The sequence below is a fragment of the Pinus tabuliformis genome, chromosome 1_1 (assembly GCF_031772625.1).
Source record: "Pinus tabuliformis cultivar Carrire ecotype Pingquan chromosome 1_1, CPIR1, whole genome shotgun sequence".
Taxonomy (NCBI): Eukaryota; Viridiplantae; Streptophyta; class Pinopsida; order Pinales; family Pinaceae; genus Pinus; species Pinus tabuliformis.
The window spans coordinates 465,951,727-465,979,677 of NC_142297.1; the positions used below are offsets into that span (position 1 = coordinate 465,951,727).

General features: G+C 39.6%; 1 protein-coding gene across 1 annotated transcript; it reads left to right on the forward strand.

Moving 5' to 3' along the window:
- The first annotated feature begins 199 nt into the window (after positions 1-199).
- On the forward strand, positions 200-26,791 carry LOC149213770 (calcium-transporting ATPase, endoplasmic reticulum-type-like). Its single transcript, XM_089389143.1, has 4 exons — positions 200-226; positions 25,384-25,525; positions 25,766-26,592; positions 26,729-26,791. The coding sequence occupies exons 1-4, from the start codon at positions 200-202 to the stop codon at positions 26,789-26,791; spliced, it is 1,059 nt and encodes a 352-aa protein (XP_089245269.1).
- The last annotated feature ends 1,160 nt before the right edge of the window (positions 26,792-27,951 follow it).

Genomic DNA, 27,951 nt, shown 5'->3' on the forward strand with positions numbered 1-27,951 from the left:
AGAACAGAATTGTTTAAAGCATTAGGCATAAGGCCTCTGACATAAGAACCATTTAGAGGCATTAAATAAGAATTAAAACCAGGTCTGCTACCAAAGAAATTGTTGTTTCCAAACTGAATTCTATTGACATAGGATCCATGTATTCCCAAATCTTCTAACACTGGCATAATTGCCTCTGTTGGAGGAACCTCTGAAGGAAATGGCCAATATTGACTCTCTGGATAAGGTACGTGTTGATAAATAGAGCCTGGATGTTGAAATTGATGACCATAAAAAATATTATCTGTGTTGAATGTTGAAATCGACGTCCTTCCAGGGCTGTAAAAGGTCTGAGGAGGATAACCGCCATCGATTGATGGAAAAACAAAGGAGAACCCTCATGTTGAAAAACTGGTAGATGATATCCAATGTCATTTAGAAATGCAGAATGCTGATATCCATCAGTCTCTGGTACATATGTACTATTTCCTCCATAAAAAGATACTTGTAGAGCAGGAAGACCATTCGGAGCAATATACGCAGAAGAGGCAACTTTTTAATCACTATGAGATACAGACACCTCTTGTCATGATAGCGGTGATTAAAAAAAACTTTTTCATGAAAACAAGCTTTGGGGATTTCAGAATATAAACAGTTTTAACAGGACCTGTACTCGCATTGGCAACCTCCTCCAACATATTTCTCACATCAAAAATTGTTGGATTAGGTTCTTTTCGTTTTCTCTTTTAGGCCGCATCCTTTGAAAAGGGCGCAAAAATCTTAAGAATCCTGTCACTCGTGAACAAGGAGGAGAGAATGGGAATGGCCTGACAAACAAATATTTAACCAATAGCTCCACCGCTTCACCTGCCAAAATTCCAGAAAACATATGTGAACAAATCCATCTTTTGGCAAGCCGCACAGTTGGCCCATAAACTGGATACAAACCCTGTAATCCATTCTTTCATATAGCTGAGTAACTATTGCAAATGTAAAGCCATAAAGGTCATTCCACAAGTCATCAATTGCGCCCTCCGTCCCCAATATAACAGGCATTCAATCATGAAGCCACGCCAAGGCCTTAGAGGAACGTGTAGTCAAAATAGTAAATGTAAAGAATACTCCTCCTTCAGAATCTTGCCATGTGTCATAAAGAGCTACAAAGACAAGGGTCTCAGTATCGATCCCAACAATATAATCAGAAATCTCATAAGCTGTAGCCCCAGCGTTTGCCAGAAATAATGAAGTGACAACCATGAGAATATGCATATTGCAAACGAACCATATAATCCTCTTCCTTCAATGGAGTACAGGCCCATATATAACAGCTTGACAAACCTCGTTTCCTGCAGTGTTTCCATCAATTCACCTTAAATATCTGTCATTTCCCAATTTCGTAGCGCAGCCAGTGCAAGGTCAGTGTTTTCGCTACGAAATCACTAAAACAGGTGGCGCTGCGAAACTGCTAACGGATTTATGCGCTGCGGAAACACTTTGCCCTTAAGCTAAACTGAAAAATTTTGGCAACACTATTTTCAGTGATAACAGAATGAAAGAAGTCAACTAGGATGGGAGAGCAATTAAGGGTTCTCAAATCTAGGTATCAGAGGAAAACATATAAATGACTAACTATGCAAAAACAGAGTGTACTTAAACAATTTTTTGAATGATCTTTCTAGTTAATTCATTCAAGTTTAGAACACATATAACATTGTGAAACACATAAGAAGTAACAATGTAAAACAAAGAAAATACTTCACTCTAAATAGCTCATCTCATGAATCTTGTAGCAAAATGATTTTATTACTTGCTCCAGTATGTTGACCTAAAATTGGTACAATCACCCTTAGGTCTCAGATCAAAATGACTTTATAAATGTAAAACAATCCACACCAAATACTTCTAATTATGAAGTATTTATACAAAAGGATTTACAAAAATATCTCAAACTGTATTGAGAACTAATCTAGGAGAAAGAAATATCTTCACGTAAGAAGATAGAGACAACTATTGAACTACTGCTTGTTGTCCCTGCTTATTAGGTTTTGCTGGCCTTGATCTTTTTCCCTTTATGCTGCTTGGTTGTTGTGACCTTCACGTTGGTTGTTCCATTTACTTGGTCTTTCATCTAATACACTTTGACCCTGCTACACTTTGACCGTGCTGACCTATCAATATCCTTTCACTATGTTGTTTTACTTTTACTGTATAACTTACTCTTTTACTGTACATTTCTATTGTAAATCAGTGTGTTTCTCCCATGCTTCAACACTAGGTAATTGGATACTGATCATCTTCCTATATGTCTTGTCCGCCTCTGTGTACTTGGAAAAGGTATGCTTATTGATAAAAAAGTGTTTTACCTCATGCTAGAGGTAAAACAAGTTTTCAAATGTTTGGTAGAGTACTTTCTTGTTGGCAATGCCTTCATCGATGATGTATTTACCTAATCTTTTGCTGCCTCTCTGATTTTCTTGTTGTAATCCTCCTATGTCATCAACTTATCATTTATCACTAAGGGATTGGGTAATCCCTTTTCTTTCAAAATCTGGAACTTAGCCATAAATCTGTCAATGACCAGTTGCATGTTTTGACACTTATCCTCCAAGTTTTGCATCAGGTTCTTCTTGGAGAGGACCTTTTTGACCTCCAAAATTGTCTCGGTTAGGTCCTCTATTTCCAATTCCTGTAGCTCATACTTATTCTTGGTGTTAAGGAATTGGATAATTCTGGCAACTTCCTCTAGAATTTGTCCCAATTCTATCTTTACTCTCTGAATGGCTTTTGTAGACACCTTTATCAAATCAATCTGCTCGAAAATCATCTGAATAGATGGTCAAATATTATTGACGGAGTCAACGATATTGGCCCATAGTTGTTCCTTAGCTTGCCTAAGGGGTTCTTTCAGTGTTAAGTCCTTTTCCAGGGCTTTCAATCTTTCACTCATCCTGGTATCCTTTTGCACTTCTTCTTTGTGCATGATTTTGGCAAGCTTGTAATCAGTTTCCAAGCTTGTCACTTTCTCTTTGAGCTTATTCATCTCTGTGGTTTGTATGGACATTTCTTCCATAGCTTTAACCAATTTTGCTGCTTCTTCACCTGATGTACCTGTTGCTGATGTAGATGTTGTAGAAACTGGTAGTGTTGTGGCCATTGGAGCTGTGGGAGCCAATGAGGCTACCAATGTGGAAGGAACAACTGTGGTAACTATTGGGATGACATTTACCGAGGTAGTGCCAAGATCAGTTTGTTTTAATTGGATTAAGTTGTCCAATTCCTTTTGTCTCCCTCAACTGATCATTGAGTTTAAGGACTATGTCCATCAACTCTTCATGCTTTGTTTGTCTTTCCAAGACTTGTGTCTAGGGGTGCTATAGTTGAGGTATCTTCAACTATTTCTTGAGGGCCGCAATGTCATCCTTCTTATTTTTTATTAATTGTTCAGTAGCCCTGATGTCTTTGGGATCATGTCCCAATTCAATTATCAAGTCTTCCAAAGACTTGATTCTAGTGTCTTTGGCCTGTGAGGAGGCCTTTTCCAACTGATATTGTGATGAAATGTTATTCAGTGAAGTCTACAATTGATGTGCAACCATGGCATTTCCTATAAGGGTGGAGTAAATCATTTCTCCAGCCTACTTATGAAATTCAATTTGGTCAGTGGGATGAATATCCCTTGCCAATACTTCAAAGTCTATCTTCTTGTAATATGCTATTGTCATTGGTTGTTGTACAGTTGGATTCATGAAGGACATTTGCATATTTCCTTCTTTGATGTCAAAAGCTGACATCAACCTACTTTGATTAGGCAGTGTAAACTTGAAATATTGTGCACAAGATTCCACCTTCAGTTTCTCATTTCTCATTTTAATCTCCTTGAACCTATCCTTAATGTCCCTTTCTCTATCAACAGGCTTATTGAATGAGGAGACTTCTACACTGAGTTCCCTTTCTATGGTTTGAGTTTTCGATGTAGATGGCTCCTGTGTTTCTCCTGATGGAGTTATGCCTTTGCTCCTGTCTAGCTCAGTGTCAGTTATTTTTATTGAGCCTTCTATGTCTTCTTGTTTTGAAAAAAGATTGAGCTTAGGCCTTTTGTTGTGGCTAGCTTCATGCTATACATTGGAGGTCTCCATACCTGAGTTGGAGCCTTCCTCTCTGTTCCTTTTGGGATTCTTTTCCTCATTTTGAGGAGTCTACAAAATAGGAGGGGTACTCATGGTTCCTCCTTGCTCTAGTACCTGCAGGAATGAGCTCTCATCAAGTTGTTTTTCAAGGTCAGACATGGTATTTTCTACATCTACCACTGTGCTATCCTTGTCTATGAGAGTGTTTCCCAACCACTCAGATTGGTTGGCATATATCTCTATTTCTGGTATAGGGTGATGAATGTACGGTCCCAATTTGACCCTTTGTCTTAGTTTGGTTATAAACCCTTGAGGGTCATACCTCCACATGAAACTATTCTTAAACTTCATTTGTTGCAGAATTTGACTTGCTTCCTTTCCTGCCTCTTTAGTATTGCAAATGAAACAGCCTAACTGGTTTTTGATCTTGAACTGAGTCTTTTTCTTGGCTGAGACAAAGTTGATATCCTCAAAATTCATTATCTGCCTATAATATCCCAGAGAAGAGAACCTCATGGGGAGGTATTTGGGCAGTTTGTATGGGGAAAGCTCACAACCATAGATTCTTATTTCAGTGTGATTTTGGTAAATGTACCAATCTCCCACCTTATTGTTTTTTGACAATTGGAGCAATCTTTCGATTTCTTGGCTTATTCTAGGTTGAGGGCTTCCTGTCAGCATAGTCATGACTAGATGGACAAAAGAGTCAATGAAGTCTATGTAGGTGTATGGTGATGAATACCTATGGAATAGTGGTGTCCAAAATATAACAAACCTGGGTTGTCCTTTAGTATGCATCTTTTGGAGGGTGAAGGGGAATTTGTCTGATTGATAATACAAAAACATGTGGTAAAGTACATATGAGTACTTGAATACTCTCTCATTGTGCATTCTAGTAAATTGTTCATGCATCCTTTCAGCTATGAACTAGGCATAATTGTACAAGGTAGCAGGAGGCTTTCCTGGGGTGAAAATGAACAATAAAGCCATGATGAGCTCATCAATGTATTCATCTGTGGTATAGCCCAAAATACATGATATCATATTTACAATTTTCTTGTCCCTTTCAGAGAAAATGGCAGAAACATATGGAGGAGCATCTATAGGAATGTTCTTATCTTCAACAATGAAAGTTTGGAATATTTGGGCCAATCTAGACAAGCTCAATTTTGTATACTGGTCTAACAAATCCCCAATGGAGAGTGGGGTCAGGTTTGGACCTGGTTGGACTTGCAACATTTCATTGATTGACTCAGCTGTAATAGTGAACAAGACCTTTTGGTCTGGGGACATTATAGCTCTCTCATTGGGAATGTAACAAGCATGGCACAAATGCACAATCTCAGGAAAAACATGTACTTGTGGAAACTGGTATTTGGGCAAATTGGACTCCCAAAGGCCAATGTCATTAGTATGGTTTAGATATCTGTCCTTACTCCAACAATGAATTTTGAGCAGGAGTGTATAGGCAACCGTGTCTTTGATTTGAAATTCCTTGTCTGTCAGGGGAAGACGGTCAAGGTCCAAGTGGAGAGTTGTCATAGGTCTAACATCCAATGAGGTTGGGGCAGCCATAATTTAGTTCTTGTGGATTTGAATTTGAATTTTACAGGTTTATACCATAGGTTTGAAGGTAATTGGGAAGTTTTCATAAGGGTTTGGGTATTTAAGTCAGGCACCCTCTCCAATTTTTAAAGTAATTTCAATTAATTTTACCCAATTGAACACTTTAGAGACTGAACGTTTTCAAATTGAAAGGGTGTCTAGAAGTTTTTCTTCAAATACCTGGAATTTTGGTGAATTAGCTTCAAATAGGTGTGCACGACAACTGCAGAAGGTTGAATGGGCTCTGGTATGGACTGAAATCTTGATTGGGGTGTCCGCAACTTCTTCAGGAGTGAAATTGAGGTCAATTGGAAATTTCAACATTTGTAGGTTTCGCAATGGCTTGTAGAGGTTTACAAAGAAATTGAGCAGGAAAGGGTGAAATGGGGCTTCTCGACCTTTTTATTGAACAACGGTTATTTTTTGGCGGGTGAATTATGAATGAATAGTGGGTGGTTTTTCAGGTTGGGTGGGGAGGTGGTTTTCCAAGCCATCACACCACTTTTGTGGAGGGGCGGTATTTTGGTGAGGTCACCCGATCTACCTTAGCACTTGACACATAGCAGATGGGGGTCCAAGCAATACTAATTTATCGGGCGGGTAAAGGTCGGATATCGGGTGAACCTGATATGGCTGTGAATCGTTGGACTTGCGGCATTGACGATCAGACGACATTCGGGTGATAGATTAGCACGAACGAAATGGGCAAAAGTATTGGGGGGCTCGAGGCTTTTAATCAATGGTGGTTTGTGATTAATTACGGGTTAAACACAGGATTAAATGATCGGACGGGGTTAATGGAGGGATTTTCTTAACTTTGCCAAGAATTGGTGAGTTAAAAGGGTTTTGTCAGGGGGATGAGGTAAAAATATAGTTTATAGTTAAACTAAGGGTTGGAATATTATATACGGGGATTTATTTATATATGGGGAAAAAGGTATAATGGGAGCTATTATATTAAGTTAGAAGTTAATATGAAATGAAATGAGCGGAGTCGAATAATACTAAGTATAATGCAAGATTTAGTGTGTATGTGTTATTTGTTCATTTACACATATACTTAGGATCAAATCTTTTTGTGGGTTTTTTGAGTGAAAATGGGACTTAACATGGGATTTTTACTTTTCATAGGCAAATGGTGTTTAACCTTAGGAAAATGGGTTTCATTAGGGTAATGAAGGGAATTCTAACGCTTGATGTCCATAAGTCATTAAGCTGAGGGTCTGGTCCCACCAAAAGTCAGAGAAATGCTTTGAGCCTTTATGACTTGAAGGATCTAGTACTAGAGCACATTTGTGGATGGGGAAATTAGTAAGTATAGGGATGAAATGAAATAAGGGAAATTAATTAATTGATCTTGCAAACCTCATTTTGCTTTTCTTAGTTGGTCATGCACACTGAAACATATGGTCAAGCATGATAAATGTGCTTTTGTCCAATCAACTTTATACTTCAGCAACTTTTCTTCTACTTACCCATTACTTATCCTAACATTTTTTCTTTAACTTGTTGGGTACATTTAAGCTAGCAGAACCTTTATTTCCTTTTTCTTTTATAAAACATCTATCTACTTCTAACCTTATATCTTCCAAGGGCTTAGATTAAATTTATGAGCTCCTTTTATTTCTCTACCTATCTACTGATCTACCAAGATTAAACTGTTTGGCTAGATCTTTATTCTCTATTTATAAACATAAAATTCAAAGCATGAAGTAATCAAGATTAAATAGTTTGACTATCATGGGTTGTGGCATATATGACAAGCTACACACAACCATTATTTTAGATAGTAAAGTAAAAATTAGTGGCACTTGGACTTGCACATTTTCATGATATGTTTTTTGTTTGGGGTTCATATTTTTCATTCTTTTTATCTTCTCTTTTTCTTTTTGTCCTTTGATATTTCTTTTAGGAAAAAACCTCTTTATATTTTTTATTTTTTAATATGAAAAACATTTGTAGAAAACAAAGGTATGTACAATATTACAAGGCTTAACCTTAGCCAATTCTAAATTATGAATCCTATCACTATAGGACCCTAACAGGGTCCAGTATGAAAATTTAATGAAACGTGGCCTTCAGATTGTGGTGTTGTGTTCTAGGAGTATCGATTCTGAAAATTAATGAAACGTGGTCCCTGGAGGAAGAGAGAAGTTTGTAGCCTTCTGTAGGCTGGCACCTATGTACTGGTAAACATATCGGCCAGTACAAGAGCCAGGGGATTGGAGCTCCCTTCCAGTAGCAACTAGAAAATGAGTGAAGGTTGGAGCCTTCTGTAGGCTGGCACCTACGTACTAGTAAATAGATCAGCTAGTACAAGAGCCAGGAGGTTGGAGATCCCTTCCATTAGCAACTGGAAAACGTGTGAAGGTTCAACCCTTCTGTAGGTCGGCGCCTACGTACTATTGAACGGATTGGCTAGTACAAGAGCTAGGGGGTTGTAGCTCCCTTCCAGTAGAAGCTAGAGAATGAGAGAAGGTTGTAGCCTTCTACAGGTGGATGCGTGCGTAATGATATGAGTTTGCACTAGTACAAGATTGTAAACATGTTTTTCTTATATTAAAAGAAGACAACAACAGGTGTTTTTTGTCTCACATTGGGTTTCCACCTTAATTCTTGGTGTTCATGTGTGTTTGTTATGTGTGATGGTTTATTCTGTTATTATTGCACATGGTTATTTTTTAAATGGTTAATAAAGTATTGATGCACTGATTAAATATCAACATATGATGAATTAACTGAATCACAAGTTCACTGGATATATGTTGGTTTCCTTAAAGACAGTTTCGTGTACACGCGAGTTCCCTTCATTGAAGTAATGTATATAAATCAGAATATGAAATGAAAAAGTTATTGATTTAATAAATACTAATTCACCCCCTGTTATCGGGAAATCTAGTGTCTATGCAGAGCTACTAGTCCCACTAAGGCTAGTAGCTACCTTAGAAACAAACAAACTAAAACTACTTTCGTTTTCCTTTATGAGAAATAGATAAGAGGGGAATAAAGGAAACCAACCTCTGTCTTGCGCTTGGTTCCTTGCTTGATTCCTCCCCCTTCTGATAGATCTTTGCCACTCGCTTCCTCGTCTACCCAGCTTCAAAGAGCACCTGTAGAATCAAAGCAGCATAACACTATCCAAGAACATAGATCTATTATCATAAACAATATAGGACCAGATATATATTGACCACACAAATGCATATATCATCAATTATACAAGAATGTGGAGGAAAACTTGAATAGCTTTATTAATAATCAAGAATAGAAAAGAGGATTACAACCAATTGTTCTGACCCAGTATCATCCTCCCAGCAAGAAAGCCCTTCTTCACCTCATGAAAAGCTTAGATCACCCAACACTATGATGTTGCACCAAGAAACTAGTAGCACTTCCTTACAAGATACAAAATTCCAGCCTCTGGATCTCTGGGATGAGGGATCCATATATAGATGTTTGCAAGGGGTTGAGTCAGCTTTTGAGATTTTATTAGTGTCCTCTCTCTGATAGTTCTTAATTCCACTTGGAGATTGATGATCACTTATCTTTGGGCGAATGCAGAGAGGCAAGTGTCATAGGAGAAGTTTCTGGAAGATTCCATGATCCTCCACCTTGCAGATTGACCCTGCCATTTGTCCATTCTTGCCCATAGCACCCCATAGAAGGGCTTTTCAAGATGCATCGCACCTCCCGTGTGTATTTAGGTGGGATGCAGCGCACTTTGACCATGGAGTAGGTGAGATGGTCCAGTTCTGAGTAGTTTTTCATGGAGAACTTCTGGGAGAAGATGTAATTAGTTGACCTTGTTCTTTTAGAGGTCGGAACAACACTTTTAGGGACTTAAGAGCCCTTGGTTTATGGACATTTATGATTGGGGTTGCAGTGCCCAAAAATGTCTATAACAGTTGCCCCCTAAAGCATGAGGTCGTTAATATGTTGATGTCGGGTGAAATGCTTTATCATGAGGATCTGAAGTTTTTTCAAGCTGGAAGGCGACCTGTAATAAGATACAATACAATACATTATCTTCATAATATTTTCATGATCTAGCTAAGGCAAGCATTCCCATGCTCAGCTTTATAAATTCATTTTCATGTACATAAGACAGACAATCGTCTGAGTGTAGACTGATGATTCTGGTAGAGCCATCATCCCTTAGGTTGGATGATTATCTGTGCAGTAATGATGTACATTTGATGTCTTTATTTTCCTAAATATATATCGCAGCCCGGATGGATGAAACTAGATCCGGAGTCTTCAATCTCGTTCGATCTTCACTCAAAGTACAAGTCGATCCATGTGAGAGATGTTCTGGAGTCGAACATGGAAAGACATCGCCTGATTACCAGCCAATGATGTAAGCTGTTAACAGGCACGAGAGGAATCGCCGATAATGATGATGACCCTCAAGGTACTGTAGTACAATTCACGTGGTGTGAATAAGGGACTTGGCATTGAACACCACGCAAAATATTTCGGTCGAAGACCATTGATGTAAACCTGTCACCGGAAGTGAGAAACTTGCCATTGAGGCATGCAAGCTTCAAAGTACTGAAAGGGTTGTTCCTAGATCGACCTATTGGATAATGAGCTGATGTCGACAAGAAGCGATCTGTCATAGGAGGGCCTTAGTGAATCCCACATCAATGACACAGAACGGAGCAAATGATTTTAATGGAGGTGAAAACGATCTGGTGATATAAGGTTCAGGGTGGCGGTCATGAACGAATGGAGCGTAAATGTATTGCAGTGGGTGAGACACAGGTGAATTCTCTGAGCGACTTCTCTTGAACATATCGGCGACACTGACATGATGGATTGGTAGCATTAACCCCAAATATGGATGGTGTGATGGACCCATGGTGATATGACCAGTGAACGGAACAACCCAACCCGACTCGGATGCGGAGTGAAAGTGTCATGTTCAAGAGCGACTTGCTACCAATAAAGTTTTTTCAAGTTTTCTTCCCAATTTTTCCCTAGTGATTGCTGACCAGTACCTCTTTATTTCTGTCAAGCTTGAGGAGGATAACATATCCTTGTTCTATAATTTTCCCTTCGGGCAAACCCATCGCTATGTTTTAACGATCCTAGCGATAGTGAAACTCGTTCTTATTTGTATGGACAAGTTTGTCGCTATTCGGTTTTAACGAGTTTAACGACAAGGATAACTCGGTCCTTTTCAATTTTAGAGAGTCTGAAAAAGGGACGTAAAGAAAACTCCAATAATCCTTTTTCGTCATATAATCCCTTGAGTCCGAAAAATTATAAAACAATACAAAAGGGATGAATTTTCAGTACTTTTAATGAGCCGAACAAAACAAGCGCTCGATCTTTTTGTGTAATGATCCCTCAAGTCCAAAAAGATTAAAATCTAAAGGAGGGATAGAACTTCCGGCCCCTTTAATGAGCTGGAGAGGCCAATGGCTCGGCAATCTTTTCATATTTTATGAGTCAGTTGAAAAGAGCTTAAAGGAGACTCGTTTTTTGAGGAACGAGTGATAAATTCGGGTAGCAGCTGATTCCAGGTAAGGTTTGGAATTTTCCAATCACAGCAGTGTCACAAGGATGGATAACATGATCACTCTTTGTAGCTATTCCTCAAAAAGGGTAAATAATCAAATGGGGGTGAATGATCGGCCAATACAGAGTGGAGGTGATGATGGGAACATGACCAAGGCTTCAAAGGCTGATGATAATGCATTCACGATGGTTATTTACCAGAAATTGGTTCATTTTTTAATGAGCTTGAACTCTGGGGGAACATTTGCTCATTGCTTATGTTTATTTTTTAATGAGCTTGAATTCCGCGTTAAAACTGCTCGATCCAGTCGTATAATAAGGATATCTCATATAAAAACGACATCTTTTCAAAGCTTTGCCCCACATCCTTTCTTTATGCAAGTTAGGAAACGACCAATCCTACGAGTTTAAAGGGTTAGAGGACCTACAAATTTAAAAAAATAAATGGTCGCTCTTCGCTTGCATGCCAAAAGGTTTGCATGCCCCCAGGTATAGTGAAGTAGAGTTTCCAGGTTACCCCTCAATTTGCAGACAAAACATTTGTTTTATCGAGAAAGGCCTACCTTTTCCAGGTTACCCCTCAATTTGCAGACAAAACATTTGTTCTATCGGGAAAGGCCTACCTTCTAACAAAGGTATCTTATTCTGGTCTAACCCCATTTTCCTAAATGGATAGGTGTGTCAACCAGTCATATATCCTTTGCGGAAACCTACCCTATACCCAAGGTTTTCCTGTTGAAACAGGCCAGGGTGCATGCCCCCTGGGTTTCAGTCATATCCTCCAAATCACTCGCGCTCATCAGGAGGACAGACTGGGGATTGATGAGACATTCCTTGCATGAAAAGACCATTCAGGGTTGGTGTATGACTATTTGCTATGTGTGAACCAGGGAATAAAAGCTGGTCTACGAGCGTGACCACTCTTCCTTCATGCGGAAAACACATTACTCTAAAGAGTGAGGAGACAATGGCTCCCATGCAATAAATATATGCTCGTCCAAGGAGTAGATTATAATCCAGGGGTCCTTGGATTACCATTATGTTCATGTGAACGGTTTTCCTTCTCAATGTTATCGACACATTGGGAAGGATCCCTAACGGTCGACTGGTTCCTTTGTCAAAGCCTGTTAGATTTCTCATCTCAAGCAAAAGCGATGGTGAACCAAGCGCTTTCCAAGCAGTTGAGGAAAGGATACTCACATAAGTCCCTTCATCTATGATGGTACCGACCATGACCATTCTATATATTTGAGCAATGATTCGAAATGGTACACTAGCTGGTAAACGGGGTCTGCCTAGTAGATTCCAATCGAAGGAAACAACCAGGTTGCTTGGAGGTGGGACCGAATAGATGGCCGGATATGACTCTGACGAACTTCCTTCCTGCGGTAAAGGAATGGGTAGACTTCCCCCATGTTCATCAGAGTCTGTGCTTACGAAGAGAATTTGAACAGTGTCGTTCTTGTTCTCTTTGGTGACTGTATCATCTGAAGATGGATCCTCTGAAGGCAAGACCGGGTCAACTGCTGCCTCGCCCTTTTGACTTTCGTCTGGTGTGGATTCAGATGGTTTATCTTCGATGATAGACGCTTCGGCCGACCACAAGGGCGTGTCAACCGGATTTTCAACTAGTGATAGACTTGGTAAGAGCTTCTTATATCCAGGAGGAAGCCGTAACGGTGAAACCGGACGGTCGTCCAGAACTCTTTTAGTCTCATCTAAGAAGGGACAATGGTGGATGGCGTGATCACCTTCACACAGTTTACAAGGAAATTTACATCTTCCTTTTTGACCAGGGGCTTCACTTTCACTAGTTGACGGTGTACTTTCAACATGATCAACAGAGGTTGATGACACCGGATTGTGAAAACGAGGAGACCAGTCCCTTAAGATCCAAGGGATGCAAGGACAATCTCGATGATAGTGGTCTCCTTTGTAAATGACACATGGCGATTTAGGCCTGGATGGTGCAGTGTATGGATTTTCGCTAGACGATGCTTGGTTGCCCTTTTTCGCCTTTGGCTCTTTCTTCTTCTTCTCCTTCTTCTTCTCGGTTACTTGATTTTTGGCTTTACTAGCTTCATCAAGCGAAGAGGAAGGAGGAGAGGAAGAATTGGATGAAGTAGAAGGTTGGGGGGTAACTCTGGTATCGTTTAGTTGCTGACTTGATTGTTCAGGAATCACGGTGTTCTGAATGACAGAGGTTGAGAAGAGCCATACGGGCAAGCCGATTATCAATCCTGGAAGCAACAACGTGGCCATATGGGGCACACCAACATCTCCCCAAGAGGAGAAAGGACTAGGATTTCCCCCAAGGGGAACTCCTTGGTTGGTGGACTCCATTTTTCTCAACCTAAGACCAATGTAGGAAAGGTGATATTTATTCCGATTAAAATAAATTTTAGACGCTTTGACACAACTTGCTTTTTCAATTTTTAAGAGTTGAGAAAAAACAAAAGATGACTATAGTCGCCTTCGAATTTTAATGAGCCTGAAGTGACAAGTGCTCAGATGGACCTTTTCCTTTAAGGAGTCTGAAAAGGAACGAAAGAGACTGCTCTGGAAATCTAGACAGAGGGATTACCAAACCAATCACAAAACTGCAAAATACTTTTTATGGTACGACAGTCAATCTTCCCGAATGTTGTGTTCAGTGCATTGCGATCGATAGGGCAGCAGACACGGCTTCCTGTGGATAAAGGATAAAGCCTATTGTGGTCTCCCAATATATACTCGACGGTACGTGGGATCACAAGTCTGTACTGGCACTTATCGTCTCAAATTGGAGGAATCACCCAACCAACAATGAAAACAACAGTTACCAGGCTTTACGATGCTGGAATACGTCTCTAGCCTAGACTTCTAAATGTTGTGCATTAGGTTCCAAAGTAGGTTCATTAAATTTATTTCACAGTTGATATTGCTTAATAAATTTTCCTTTCAGGTTCACCGCGTGATGTAGATGTACAATTCCTAAAATGCAATCTAAGATGATAAACAATCATTTAATCTTACTTTTGCAATGAAAATCCTAGCTACTAAGGAAAGAGAGATGATATTCTTTCAACATAGAGCAGAGAGCACACACTATATGCATTGTCCTAAATCAAACCAACAAACAGTCTAAATGCAAATGCACATGCATGTATTTGTTTTCAGCTTTCTTAATGTGTGAATGATAAAAAGAAAGCTAAGCGCAAATCTGAATTATTTTTCAAAGCGACATTACTAACAAGTTTCTTTTCAAGACAAAATGAAGACAATGACGACACTTTGCGATTTGGAATTGAAAACTTGCTTTCGACACTTGAAAAACTACTAATTCAAATCAAATACAAGAGTAACAGTGTAATCGACTATCAAGAACAATTAGATTCTCTTCTATGACTGAAAATGACTCTTGTGACACTTTCAAATCAAGAAACGACAGTTCAATTACGCTACTTCTTTGTAAAAGAGAACTGAAAATGGCTCAAAATACATAAAAAACATTTACAGTTCTTTGCACAATGGAGGCGGAATAATGGCAAGGAAGGGGATTTCAACAGTGGTGTACTGACTACAGGCAGAAAAACTCTTGAATAGAGCTGAAAAGAGTGAACACAGAAACGAAAATCTAAGAGCAGAAGAGGCCTTGTCTAATCAGCGCACCTGTAACACAGGGAAAAAGAGATGCAGCGCACCTACTACACTCGGGAAGTGCGATGCATCCAGAATCCAATGAAGAGACAGTGCGATGGTCTAGGGACGAGACTTCAACTGGGTTCCGGGTCACAGTTTGCAGCTCAGTTCAGGGATTTAGGCCGAGCAAGTGGTAATCAGTAAATCAATCACAGGGGTAGATCTAAAGAGGTTAATAGAGCCACCACAAGGGCAATTAGAGAGCTTGTACATCGATTGTTCAGTTCATAAACAAAACTCGGAGATAGATTGAAGCAGCATTGATCTACTTTGCACTTGCATAGCAAATGCAGTTCAAAGGCTAGCTGGCTTGACTTCAGGCTCCGTCTGTAAGTTTATAAAGAAAACAAATGTAGACAAACAAACAATCTATTTGCTCCCCAGCGGAGTCGCCATTTTGTTATCGGGAAATCCAGTCTCTATGCAGAGCTACTAGTCCCACTAAGGCTGGTAGCTACCTTAGAAACAAACAAACTAAAACTACTTTCGTTTTCCTTTATGAGAAATAGATAAGAGGGGAATAAATGAAACCAACCTCTGTCTTGCGCTTGGTTCCTTGCTTGATTCCTCCCCCTTCTGATAGATCTTTGCCACTCGCTTCCTCGTCTACCCAGCTTCAAGGAGCACCTGTAGAATCAAAGCAGAATAACACTATCCAAGAACATAGATCTATTATCATAAACAATATAGGACCAGATATATATTAGCCACACAAATGCATATATCATCAATCATACAAGAATGTGGAGGAAAACTTGAATAACTTTATTAATAATCAAGAATAGCAAAGAGGATTACAACCAATTGTTCTGACCCAGTATCATCCTCTCAGCAAGAAAGCCCTTCTTCACCTCATGAAAAGCTTAGATCACCCAACACTATGATGTTGCACCAAGAAACCAGCAGCACTTCCTTACAAGATACAAAATTCCAGCCTCTGGATCTCTGGGATGAGGGATCCATATATAGATGTTTGCAAGGGGGGTGAGTCAGCTTTTGAGATTTGATTAGTGTCCTCTCTCTGATAGTTCTTGATTCCACTTGGAGATTGATGATCTCTTACTCATCCCTAGGCGAATGCAGATAGGCAAGTGTCACAGGAGAAGTTTCTGGAAGATTCCATGATCCTCCACCTTGCAGATTGACCCTGCCATTTGTCCATTCTTGCCCATCGCACCCCATAGAAGGGCTTTTCAAGATGATCGCACCTCCCGTGTGTATTTAGGTGGGATGCGGCACATTTTGACCATGGATCAGGTGAGATGGTCCAGTTTTGACCAGTTCTGAGTAGTTTTTCATGGAGAACTTCTGGGAGAAGATGTAATCAGTTGACCCTGTTCTTTTAGAGGTCGGAACAACACTTTTAGGGACTTAAGAGCCCTTGGTTTATGGACATTTATGATTGGGGTTGCAGTGCCCAAAAATATCTATAACACCCCCCTTTCTTAGTATTATTCCCAACACCTCCTACAGGAGGATCAATATTGAATAATAAATCAACAAGATATCATGAAATCATGCACAAATTCTGGAGCTCTAATGATTGAAAAAATCTAGGAATGCCTTCCTTGTCATTTAATGCAGATTCCTAGTGTTGGGAACTAGATCCACTATTTGAGAGATTTTAGAGGGGAAATCTTCCTCCTTTCATGGGGAATGCTCCCTAATCATTTTTTATAAGTACCAAGTCGAATTTTCCTCTAGGGGTTGATTTTTATTAGTCTTCTTATGGAGAGAACTCGTATTTTTGTAGCTCCGCTTTCATTTATTGCAGGGATGTAATTGTATTGATGGAAATAATAAATATTGGTACCATGTTGAGATTCTAAACCTTGGTCTCCTTCATAGGACTCGCGTTTGAAATATCCTTTTAGCATGCCTATTGCACCAATTTGTGGTATCATTGTTGATGGTCCTCTAAATTAGACATAAATTAAGGCCCATCTGACCATCCTTCAACAAATTAAACCTCTCTTGTTGCATTAGATAAAGTATTTTTAACTTTAATATGTTCATTAGGAATGTTTATGAATAATTTCATATTTGTGCCTAATATTATTTATTTTCATAGAATATTGTGAGAATATTGGGTAGATTATGAAGATTTGGAGGAGGAGATAATTTAGGGACTTGCCCCCTACTACAGGATGATCAATATTTAATAATAAATCAACATGATATCATGAAATCATGCACAAATTTGGGAGCTCCATTGATTGAGAAATTCTAGGAGTGTCTTCCCTATCATTTAATCCAGATTCCTAGTGTTGGGAACCAGATCCATTATTTGATGGGTTTTGGAGGGGAAAGCTTCCTCCTTTGATGGGGAATTCTTCTTAATCAATTTTTATAAGTACCAAGTGGAATTTTCCTCTAAGGGATGATTTTTATTAGTCTTCTTGTTGGGTGAACTCGTATTTTTGCAGCTCCACTTTCATTTCTTACAGGGATGTAATTGTATTGATGGAAATAATGAAGATTGGTTCCATGCTCATCTCCTAAATATTGGTCTTCTTTATAGGAATCTGAGCTTCCTTGAGCTTGGCCATCCCAAGAGCCTCAGAGCCTTTTTGTATCATTTGCTTTTCTTCCTTTTGCTTCTTATTCACATGCATCTCTTGTTCCTGTCTTTTTCTATTTTTTCATTTAGTATTAATGATTTCTTGTTGTAGGATTGGGTTAAATGGTTGAAGTAAGTTATTTTGTAGGACCACAAGCATAATTTCATCCTTGGAACAGATTTGGAAGGTCATAATTTCTGGAAGTCCCTTGTGGCAAATAGTAGTAATTTTTCTACTATTTTTTAGAACATGGTAATGAGATTCAATTCAGTTGATTCCACTTGCATTATATCATAAAAACATTCAGTTTAATGAAAAAATTATCCCATTTCATTTTCACTTGATTAGGTTAGGCATTTGATAGATTACTAGCTCACTAGTTCTCGAATTTCTAGATTTTAGACTAGTAATTTTATGTTATTTTTTAGCATGTGTTAACAAAGGTATTTTTTAGTGATTCCACTTGGAATGGAGACCTAAGAAATCCTAGTCAATAAAAAAAATCCCATCCAATTTGGATTTTATTTTCTTGCTCATTTCGGTGAATTATAACATCCTGTAGCAGCATGTAACTTCCTATAGCAGCATGTAACTTCCTGTAGTAGCTTCCTGTAGCACTCTTCGAGCATGTATATACTTGCCCAGATTTGCTCAAATAGCTTGGTTTTTGTCCCTTAGGGTTGAATCATAACAATGTTTGAGGAATTATAAACACCACTTAGTACTTTCCCTTTTACCCTTGCAAAACATCTCAACAATTTGGGTTAATGGACATATTTATGAATTGGATAATACAATAATGATTTTCTTTATTGCCACATTCAATGAACTATTTCAATGGATCTAAAATCTTTGAAATGTAATGATTGATATTTAGTTCATGATCATTTCTTTATGCAATTAGAAGGTTTGTATTCCTTGTATTTTCTTTCTTGCAATAGGTTAAGGTTTCCATTTTGAGCATTTCCATTTCTGCAATTAGCTTAGGATATGATTATATTCACTCCATTACATCATGACAATGTAGGAAGCACACATTGAATGTTGCACACATAGTGTTGATACCTCTTAAGTTTGTACGAACCCCGAGTTGATAATTAAAGTTGGAAGCCTTGGGAGTGCAGCATTCTTATTGCAATAATGAGGCTCATTACTTTTTGGCGTCATTGTTGGGGAGGTGTCAAAGTATGCATTATTTTCTTCCCTACTTGATTCATTTATTTTTACTTTCTGCAAAAAACAAAAAACAAAAAATTGCATTCAACATATTTCATTTCAAGAACAGAAAATGGCATTGCATTAACATTCTTATTAAAAAAAATCTGCAACACCAACCCCCCATTTGATCACGTGGCGCAGTAAGAGCCACATCACCATTCATTTTTGCAGGTAGAAGAAGTAGAGGTGACAGATAAGGTAGGAGAAATGGATGGAGATCATGACAATGAAGAAGATCCTCTTGAATTTCCCATTCAAGATATTGATGTCAATGTGCATATGAAGAACATCCCTCCATCTTTCCTTCACAACTTCCATGGTATGAGGTCAGAGAATCTGAAAACCATTCTATTTGAATTTGAAATTGTTTGTAGATCTTATGGTTACTTATTAAACACTCAAAAATTGAGATTGTTTCTGGTGACATTAAAGGATAGAGCTCTTAAATGGTTCATGAGTTTAGGGACTAATTCAATAAGATCATGGAATGAAATGAAAAATGTATTTCTAGAAAAATACAAAGATCATGATATTAAAGAATAAATCTTTAGAATGAATCAAAAAGAAGATGAGGTCTTGAGGATCTAATAGATAGGTTCATGTATAATGTTAAGAGGGTGATGAGCCCCAAAAATGGACAATTATTTGGGCTCATTCAACCTCCTAATTTGACTTAATCCACCATTCTCATTAGTTTATTGCATGTTTTTTATTATATTTATGTTAATAGAGTGAATTTGGTTAGTCATTATGCCAACAAGTCTAATGGGTGCTTTGTGTAGCATTTTTGGTCAACTTGGAGACAAAATTGAAGGTCTTAATGAGCACTTGGCAACCAAATTCGTGGGAGAACAAGCTAGAGGATTTGTAGGAAGGTGTCCCCTTCATTTATGGGCCCTTACCTCGAATTCTCCACCATCAGCTCGGAGTTCAAAGGCCACCAAATCAATGAGCACAAGGGCAGCCAAGCAAGTCAAGTAGGACTGTTGTTAACTACAAGTCTTGGGCAGCCAAGTCCCTAAATTTTAGGAGGACTGTTGGGTCCTCAAATTGTATAAATAAGAGGGCTTAAGACCTCATTTCAGTTAGTCATTTTGGGGAGCTAGTGGTTAGTCATTTTGGGGAGCTAGTTAGTCATTTTGTTTAGCCATTAGTTAGCTAGTTTGTAGTTTGATTTTTATGCAATAGATTAGTTTTGCTGTCAGCTCATTCTCAAGCTCTCCTTGTGGATAGTTTTGATGTAACTCTTCATTCTTGTTTAATAAAGATGAATCCAGCTTTGCACCAGCTCTAAATCTCTCTTGGGAGGCTGTAGCTCTTGGGGTTGGGCCCATCTCAAGTGCCCAGTACCTCCCTTGTTTATCTTTATGTGTTTTGTTGTGTTCTTGAAATAAAATCTGCTATCTAGATTTAGATCTTTCTTTGTTATTTAGATTTCTTTTGATGGTTAAAGTAGATTTTTATGGTTGGAATAGAGTGGTAGGATTTAGTCATGCATTCAGATCTTTTGGACTGTTCTTGCTCACGTGTTGTACATGGTTTCCTTGCAAATAAAGCTGTTGTCCATTCTTGCTACTGTTAGCTAGATCATATTAGGGTAGCATAACTAGATCTTTGTTTTCTTGCATGTCTTTGTTGGTTCAGTTGGAAACACTATGCAGGGCACCTTCATCACCTCCTCGTTCATCTGAGCCTCATCCAGATCAGCTCCTCCATCACCAAGTCTGTTTCCTCATCTCCCATCTGCTCTTTTGCCACGTAACCCTACCTTCTTGCTTTTCCATTGCCTAAACCTTCTTTGATGCAAGCTAGACCTCCACACCCTCTCATCAACTCTATCCATCAGTTCCTAGGCCACTTCAGACCCCTATTTCACCTCCATACTCGTTCCTCCACCTTTTTCCCTCCATCCATTCTCCAAAATCCTCTTTCCAGAACATCCTGTAGAAATCTCTGAACATCCTGTAGAAACCCCTGCAGACATCCTGTAGAAGCCTGCACCCTCGGTTGCCGAGCACCTGAACGTTGTGGACTTCTGTGGAATAATGTTTTGGATCCCCTGGAACCTCTCCTAGCCCTCCTGACCTTTCCCAAGCTTTATGTCCCTTCAAACTACCCCTGCACATCCAAACCCTAATAAGAAACAAAATCATCATCACTCCAACCATTTAAGCAAAAATACAAAAACATGTTCTTTTCAATAAAAGTAGTTTAAGTTCATTCATTTTACATCATTAGAAGTAATGGCATCATTTCCAGACACTTGCACTCCACCCATTGCATCCTAGAGGTTAAGCTAGTCAGATTAGGGTTTACTAGGGTTTCCATGTCTTGGTTGGCTTTCAGTTCATTTTTGCAAAATAGATTAATTTCCTTTAAGATAACCTTCGTCCATCATTTAGCAAGCTTCTTTTGAGAGCATATAGAAGTTGGCTTGAGCCCTAGCGGACTTGTGCCAGCTGACCAAGTGACAGCTGCGACAAGAGCTAGTACTTGTGCATACAGCACCGTCGCTTCCAAGTTTGTACGAACTACCGGGTTGATAAAATTAGAGATAGGAAGCTCCAGGAGTTGTAGCATTATTGCTACAATACTGGAGCCCACCATCTTTTTGGCGTCGTTGCCGGGGAAGCGTCAGAGTATTGGTGATTGTCGCTTTTCTTCTATTTTCCACTACAATCTTCTTCTAAGTAGTTTATTTCATTTCCATTATGCAATTTCGTTTCTGCAAAGGTAGATTAGCATTTCCCGCTTTCATAGATTAGAATTTCTCGCTTTCATAGATTAGCATTTCAATTCTGCAATTTCAATTCCGCAAGCGTAGATTAGCATTTCAATTCCGCAATTTCAATTCTGCAAGCGTAGACTAGCATTTCAATTCCGCAAGTGTAGCCTAGCATTTCATTCCTGCAATTTCATTTGAGCAAAATAGATTAGTATTTTCCTGCTTTCATTTCAATTCCGCATGTTCATTTTAGCGAGATAGTTAGTTGCAGTTCAATTTATTTCAGTTTTGCAAGTAGAAGTAGAAAAGAGCAAAAATCAAGCAAAAAGATTTCATTTCATGCCTTGTAGGAGTAGAGATGAGTTAGAAAATGATTGCAAAACACCCCCACTGCTTCACACAGCCTTCTCTCTTCTTCGATGGCTATGATTGAAGAACCCCTGGGTGGACATCAAGACATATTTGAAGAACCTCTAGGGGAGAAGAAGAAGAAAACATTCCTCTGGAGCAAATGGCTACAAGCAGAGATGTTGGGGGCAACATCTTGTCCAAAGATGAATTTGAAAATCAGATCAAAGATTTCAAGAGTGATATGAGGCATTTTCTTGCCATGCAATTGGATACCTTGCGGATCCAAAAGAAGCAAGAGGAAGCCAAGAGGGCTTTGGTCATTTTTTGTCCTAGGTGCACTAGAAAGCATCCTAGGAAAAAATGTCCATTGCACTCCCTAGAAGTGTGTTTCGTCTGTGAAGAATACCATCCTACAGATCAGTGCCCTTCCTTACCCAGATTCAAAGCTGCATATCAGAGAGCCAAAGGAGCCACTGAATCACTCTATTACATGAACCAAAGTTGGCCGCATGGACCTAGATCTTACCAGCAGGAACTGCAAGGGACACGCGAGACCTATTATGACCCCTATCAAGCCACTTTCATGCCTTCTTGGGGTCCCCCTGCTCATCCTTCCTGGTTCACACCTCCTCCTTGTTCCTTCACAGATCCATATTATGCCCAACCAGCTGCTCATTCATTTCACTCTTATGCTCAGCCACAACCTCAGTGGAATGCACCTTATCAGGAGTGGAGGCCCCAGTACAACTCTCATCCCACTTCTTTTCCTCCACCACCTGCCCATCCACAACCATCGCCTCCTCCACCAAGGAAACCCCAAATGCCTACCCAACCACAATGCCATCCATCTCCATCTCAATTTCACACCTCCACTCAGCTACCCGTACCTCCATTTCCAAAACCATGCAATGGAGCAGCTCAACCCAATTGCAAAGCTGAGGCACAACATGTGCAAATGACTCCTTTTGAGCTCAATGATGTTCACCAAAGCTCAGGAAGAGTGTTGCAAAAGAGAGAATCTATTGACAACATTGAAGGACCGCATCCAGCAAAAGAAGATTTAAAAGAGGAGATCAAAGAACCATGGGCTGCACTTAATGAAGAGAAGAGATCAGAATCAAAGATCGAGAGAGTTCCTTCATGGTTACCATCAAATCTTCCATGTATTCAAGAGAAAGATCAACAAAAAGAGGAAGATCAGAAGGTCATGATAGAAGGTGACATGAAGAATGATCCAGATCAGCAAAAGAACCAAGGATATCAAAGCTATATTGAGATATGGTTTCAGAAGGTCACTAAGTTGCAGCAGTACTTTCTTCCTCAACTTCGTTTGATCCCTTCAAAGCCAGATCATTTGGTCTCTGAGATCTTGATACTTGTCCAAGCATGCATTCCAAGCCTTTACATCATCTTGTCTCTAATCTCGATGTGCACATGGCTCCATTGGAAGTATTCTTATACTTGAAAATGATTTTGTTTTTCAAGTAGGGTAGGGTAGGAAAAAGAAAAAAAAGAGAAAAAAATGAAAAGAAAAAAAATGAAAAAAGAGGAAAATAGAGATCTAAGGTGAAAACCTCCTCGGAGGCGCCTTAGATTGGCTCATTGATTGAAAACCTCCATGAGGCGGTCAATGGGTTGAAAAAAAAAGAGAAAAGAGAATAAGATCTTTGGGTGAAAACCTCCCTTGGAGGCGCCCAAGGCAGGCAATTAGGGTGAAAACCTCCATGAGGCGCCCTAGTTGTTTTTCAAAAAAAAAGAGAAAAAGAAAAAGAAAAATATAAGCTAATCTCCATTGAATAATTTCATGTTGCAGCAGTGACATTGCAAGTTGCAAGAAGGACGTTTCATGACAGGAGGAGCACTCAAATCAAGGTCAAAGGAATTTTCTTGCCTTCTACAGGAAGCTCTGTATTTCTACAGGAAACATCCTGTAGAACCTTTGGACGAGCCAAATCCAATTTCAAAAGTGAATCTAATGGTGGGAATCTATTGATTAGGCCTACAAGCACTTGTGTGTCCATCCCTTGCCTTCATCCATCATTTTCTCCACCTCCTTGTGCTTCTCATTGTGCTTCTACAGGAACTTCCTGTAGAAATTGTGGGAAACTAGGCATGCATTTCAAAAAGTGGTTTGGCGAACATGGTAGCTTCCTCAAGGGTTCAGAATTCCTCATAAAATCTTCCAACTCCTCCTCCATCATCTCCATACCTGCATCACAGCCAAAATTCATTTTGTCATACCATGCAACCAAAATGCAAAGTGCCTTGAAGCAAAAACACATAGAGCAGAATTTGTTTATGCCATAACTTGAAAACCATGCATCCATTTGACAAACCGTTTTATGGGGAATTGTACAAGGTTGATGACAACATGCCTGAACAGTTTCATGCAATTCCGGTGCATGGTTTCCAAGAAATCAGCCTCCATCACTATCAGCCATTTTTGCATTTTCTCCATATCCGTGCATCCATTTTAAAACCTGTTTCATGGAGAGATGCACATGGGTGATAGTAGCCTACCCAAGCAGTTTCAGCCGATTCCGATGCACGGTTTCTGAGAAATCGAACTCTGAAATCTTCAGCCATTTTCCATTTTTCTCGAAATCCGTGCATCCATTGATCACGATTTTACTATGGGAGATGCATAATGATGGTAGGAACATTCTCACCGAGTTTCAGATCAATCCGCTTCACCGTTTGGGAGAAATGGCGAAAACAAGTTCTGGTCCTGTGAAAATTCAATGGCAGCAATTTGAGGGTGCACATCTGAACGTGGAAATGAACTCTTGTTGCATGCATCTGGCTAGAGGAAACCTGCACAAGGAAACCAGCCATGAATCAGCAACCAAGCCATCATGCAACCATAAAATCAAATGCATGCAGCAATGACAGCCCACAGCAGCTCACGGCAGCCATTCAACTTCGAGGTATGTGACTGATCTCATTCTTCTATTGCATAAGTTTAATTTGAAAACTGCATGAATTGATGGAATGGTGGAATTAAGCCACGGATTAGCGAGGCTCAACTGATTGTCTTCTCTAGCGCTCAAGGAAAAATCACACAGCATACGTGTATGGTCATTCATGGAAAATTTGAAAAACACAGTTAGTGGTAGTTTTGTTGAACTTCAGTGAACAGGGCATTAGTTGATTAACAAATAGAAGACATGCAATTCATAACATCACTTCAGTTCGAAAAAGCCAGCGTGCATGTTTTTTTTTGCCACCTCACCACAAATCACGCTCGGTTGAAACTCTCACCACTCTTTGTTCAACTGCGGTCAACTGAAGCGCATGTCCACCATTTCCAGATCAGTTAAACAATGGTGCTCTACAGATTTCTGCCTTTTTTTCTCGAGATCTCTACAGTCCCTTCAAAGATTCCCGCCTGTCGCACTCTACAGGCGTTTCTACAGGATGTCGTCTACAGGAAAGGCAGAAAACAGCTCTGCAGAAGGAAAACCCGAGATTTTTGTCAAAATTCAAGCTTGAAATGAGAAAAGTAGTTAAAGCTTGTGTCCAAGGTTACCAGGGTTCTTGAAAGTATTGATTTCAGAGTTTTTTTAAACGCATTATAGATCTGTTAATGATGGAGCAATCTGTTTGAATTCAGAATCTGATCAAAAGAACATATCCAGCCACCTTGTGTGACTGTGAGTTGCAGTCAAAAGCATGCATGGTGTTTGCAAGAACTACAGTTACCAATGGCTGCTGCACATGCATTGTTGTGAGCACTGGCATGTTTACAGAAATAGGTAAAATTCAGGCACAAATTCAGGAAGCTTCAATGGAATGTCATGATCCCCCTTTGAAAGGAAGTTAGATGAATTTGGTGAAAGACTGACAACAGTGATTGGTGCCATTTGTATTCTTGTCTGGATCATGAACTACAAATATTTTCTTTCATGGGAAGTCATAGATGGGTGGCTAAAACAATATCATGTTTTCCTTTGAGAAATGTACGTACTACTTTAATATTGTTGTTGCTCTGGCAGTTGTTACTATACCAGAGGGATTGCCTGCTGTGATTACTACATGTTTGGCTCTTGGCACTCGTAAGATGGCACAAACGAATGCTATTGTGCGTAAGTTACCGAGCGTGGAGACTTTGGGTTGCACCACAGTGATTTGCTCTGATAAGACAGGTACTCTTACAACCAATCAAATGTCTGTCAGTGAGTTTATAGTCATAGGGCACAGTGTTGGTTCACTTAGAGAGTTTACTATTGAAGGAACAACATATAATCCTGAGGATGGAAAAATATTAGATTGGCCTGCACATAATATGGGGGAAGATTTAGAAACTCTGGCAGGAGTTGCTGCAGTTTGCAATGATGCACGGATATCTTGTCAAGGTCACCAGTTCCATGCTACTGGTATTCCCACTGAGGCAGCCTTGAAGGTATTGGTTGAAAAAATGGGAGTTCCAGACCCAATGGCAGGTGATACAAGTGCCATTCTCAACAGTGGCACAGCGCAATTGGGCAATTATGATTGGTGGATACAAATATCAAAGAGGTTGGCTTTATTGGAGTTTGATTGTGATCGAAAATCCATGGGTGTTATTGTCATGGAACCAATGGGAAAAAATCGTCTGCTAGTAAAAGGCGCCATAGAAAATTTGCTTGAAAGGAGTGCTTTTCAACAACTTGCAGATGGAGCAGTTGTTGAATTAGATGATGCATCAAGGGAATTACTCTTGAGCAAGTTTCATCACATGAGTTCAAAGGCTTTGTGTTGTTTGGGCATTTCTACAGGAAGTCCAGAGAAAGGGCAGCAGAAGGGGAAATTGGTCGATATTTTAGCTAAGGAGGCAGCACCTGTGTTGGCCACCCTAAGCACATCCATCCCCTCCATGAACACTCATTTTTTTTAGGGTTCGGGCACAATTTAGTCATGGTTCAACCTTCTACAGGAAGCTACAGGACTTTCTACAGGAAGTTCTCTATTTTTACCAGAAACATCCTGTAGAAGCCTTTGGGAAGGCCAGAATCAAGTATGGAGAGGGATTTGAAGCTTGAAGTCTGTTGAGGAGGCGTGCAACCACTCTTCTCTTCCATTCTCCATGGGTTTTATCTCCTTTCACCACCATTTCAACCATCATATTAAATATACTTACACAATCATACCAAGGCTGAGAATTCTCTAGGAAAAGGAGCAGACAGTGGGAAGAGTAGAAAGGGGGAGAAGATGAAGGCTGCCACAGCAAAGCTGAAAGGAGAAGGCACCCTCAGCCAAGCAGGCCAAAACAGTGAAGACTGTTTCTACAGGAAGACAGAGAACAGTTAGCAGACTGTTTCTACAAGAAGACAGAGAACTGTTTCTACAAGAAGTTTGAAAAGAGGGAAGCCAAAGGAGAAATCAGCTGAGATGTTAGCCAAAGAATCCACCAGGGCCATCAAAGATGAGGAGAGAGATTGGTTGCTCAGAGGATGAGCAACATTTTCAGTAGGGGGTGATGATGAGCCCCAAAAATGGACAATTATTTGGGCTCATTCAACCTCCTAATTTGACTTAATCCACCATTCTCATTGGTTTATTGCATGTTTTTTATTATATTTATGTTAATAGAGTGAATTTGGTTAGTCATTATGCCAACAAGTCTAATGGGTGCTTTGTGTAGCCTTTTTGGTCAACTTGGAGACAAAATTGAAGGTCTTAATGAGCACTTGGCAGCCAAATTCGTGGGAGAACAAGCTAGAGGATTTGTAGGAAGGTGTCCCCTTCATTTATGGGCCCTTACCTCAAATTCTCCACCATCAGCTCGGAGTTCAAAGGCCACCAAATCAATGAGCACAAGGGCAGCCAAGCAAGTCAAGTAGGACTGTTGTTAACTACAAGTCTTGGGCAGCCAAGTCCCTAAATTTTAGGAGGACTGTTGGGTCCTCAAATTGTATAAATAAGAGGGCTTAAGACCTCATTTCAGTTAGTCATTTTGGGGAGCTAGTGGTTAGTCATTTTTGTTAGCTAGTTAGTCATTTTGTTTAGCCATTAGTTAGCTAGTTTGTAGTTCGATTTTTATGCAATAGATTAGTTTTGCTGTCAGCTCATTCTCAAGCTCTCCTTGTGGACAGTTTTGATGTAACTCTTCATTCTTGTTTAATAAAGATGAATCCAGATTTGCACCAGCTCTAAATCTCTCTTGGGAGGCTGTAGCTCTTGGGGTTGGGCCCATATCAAG

Bases quoted from the DNA above. Each gene is read 5' to 3' on its own strand.
- LOC149213770 (XM_089389143.1), top strand. From the start codon at position 200: ATGGCCAATATTGACTCTCTGGATAAG. The intron at 25,526-25,765 runs GTAAAATTCAGG...TTGCTCTGGCAG, and splicing joins TGGCATGTTTACAGAAATAG to TTGTTACTATACCAGAGGGA. The intron at 26,593-26,728 runs GTGTTGGCCACC...TATTTTTACCAG, and splicing joins TAGCTAAGGAGGCAGCACCT to AAACATCCTGTAGAAGCCTT.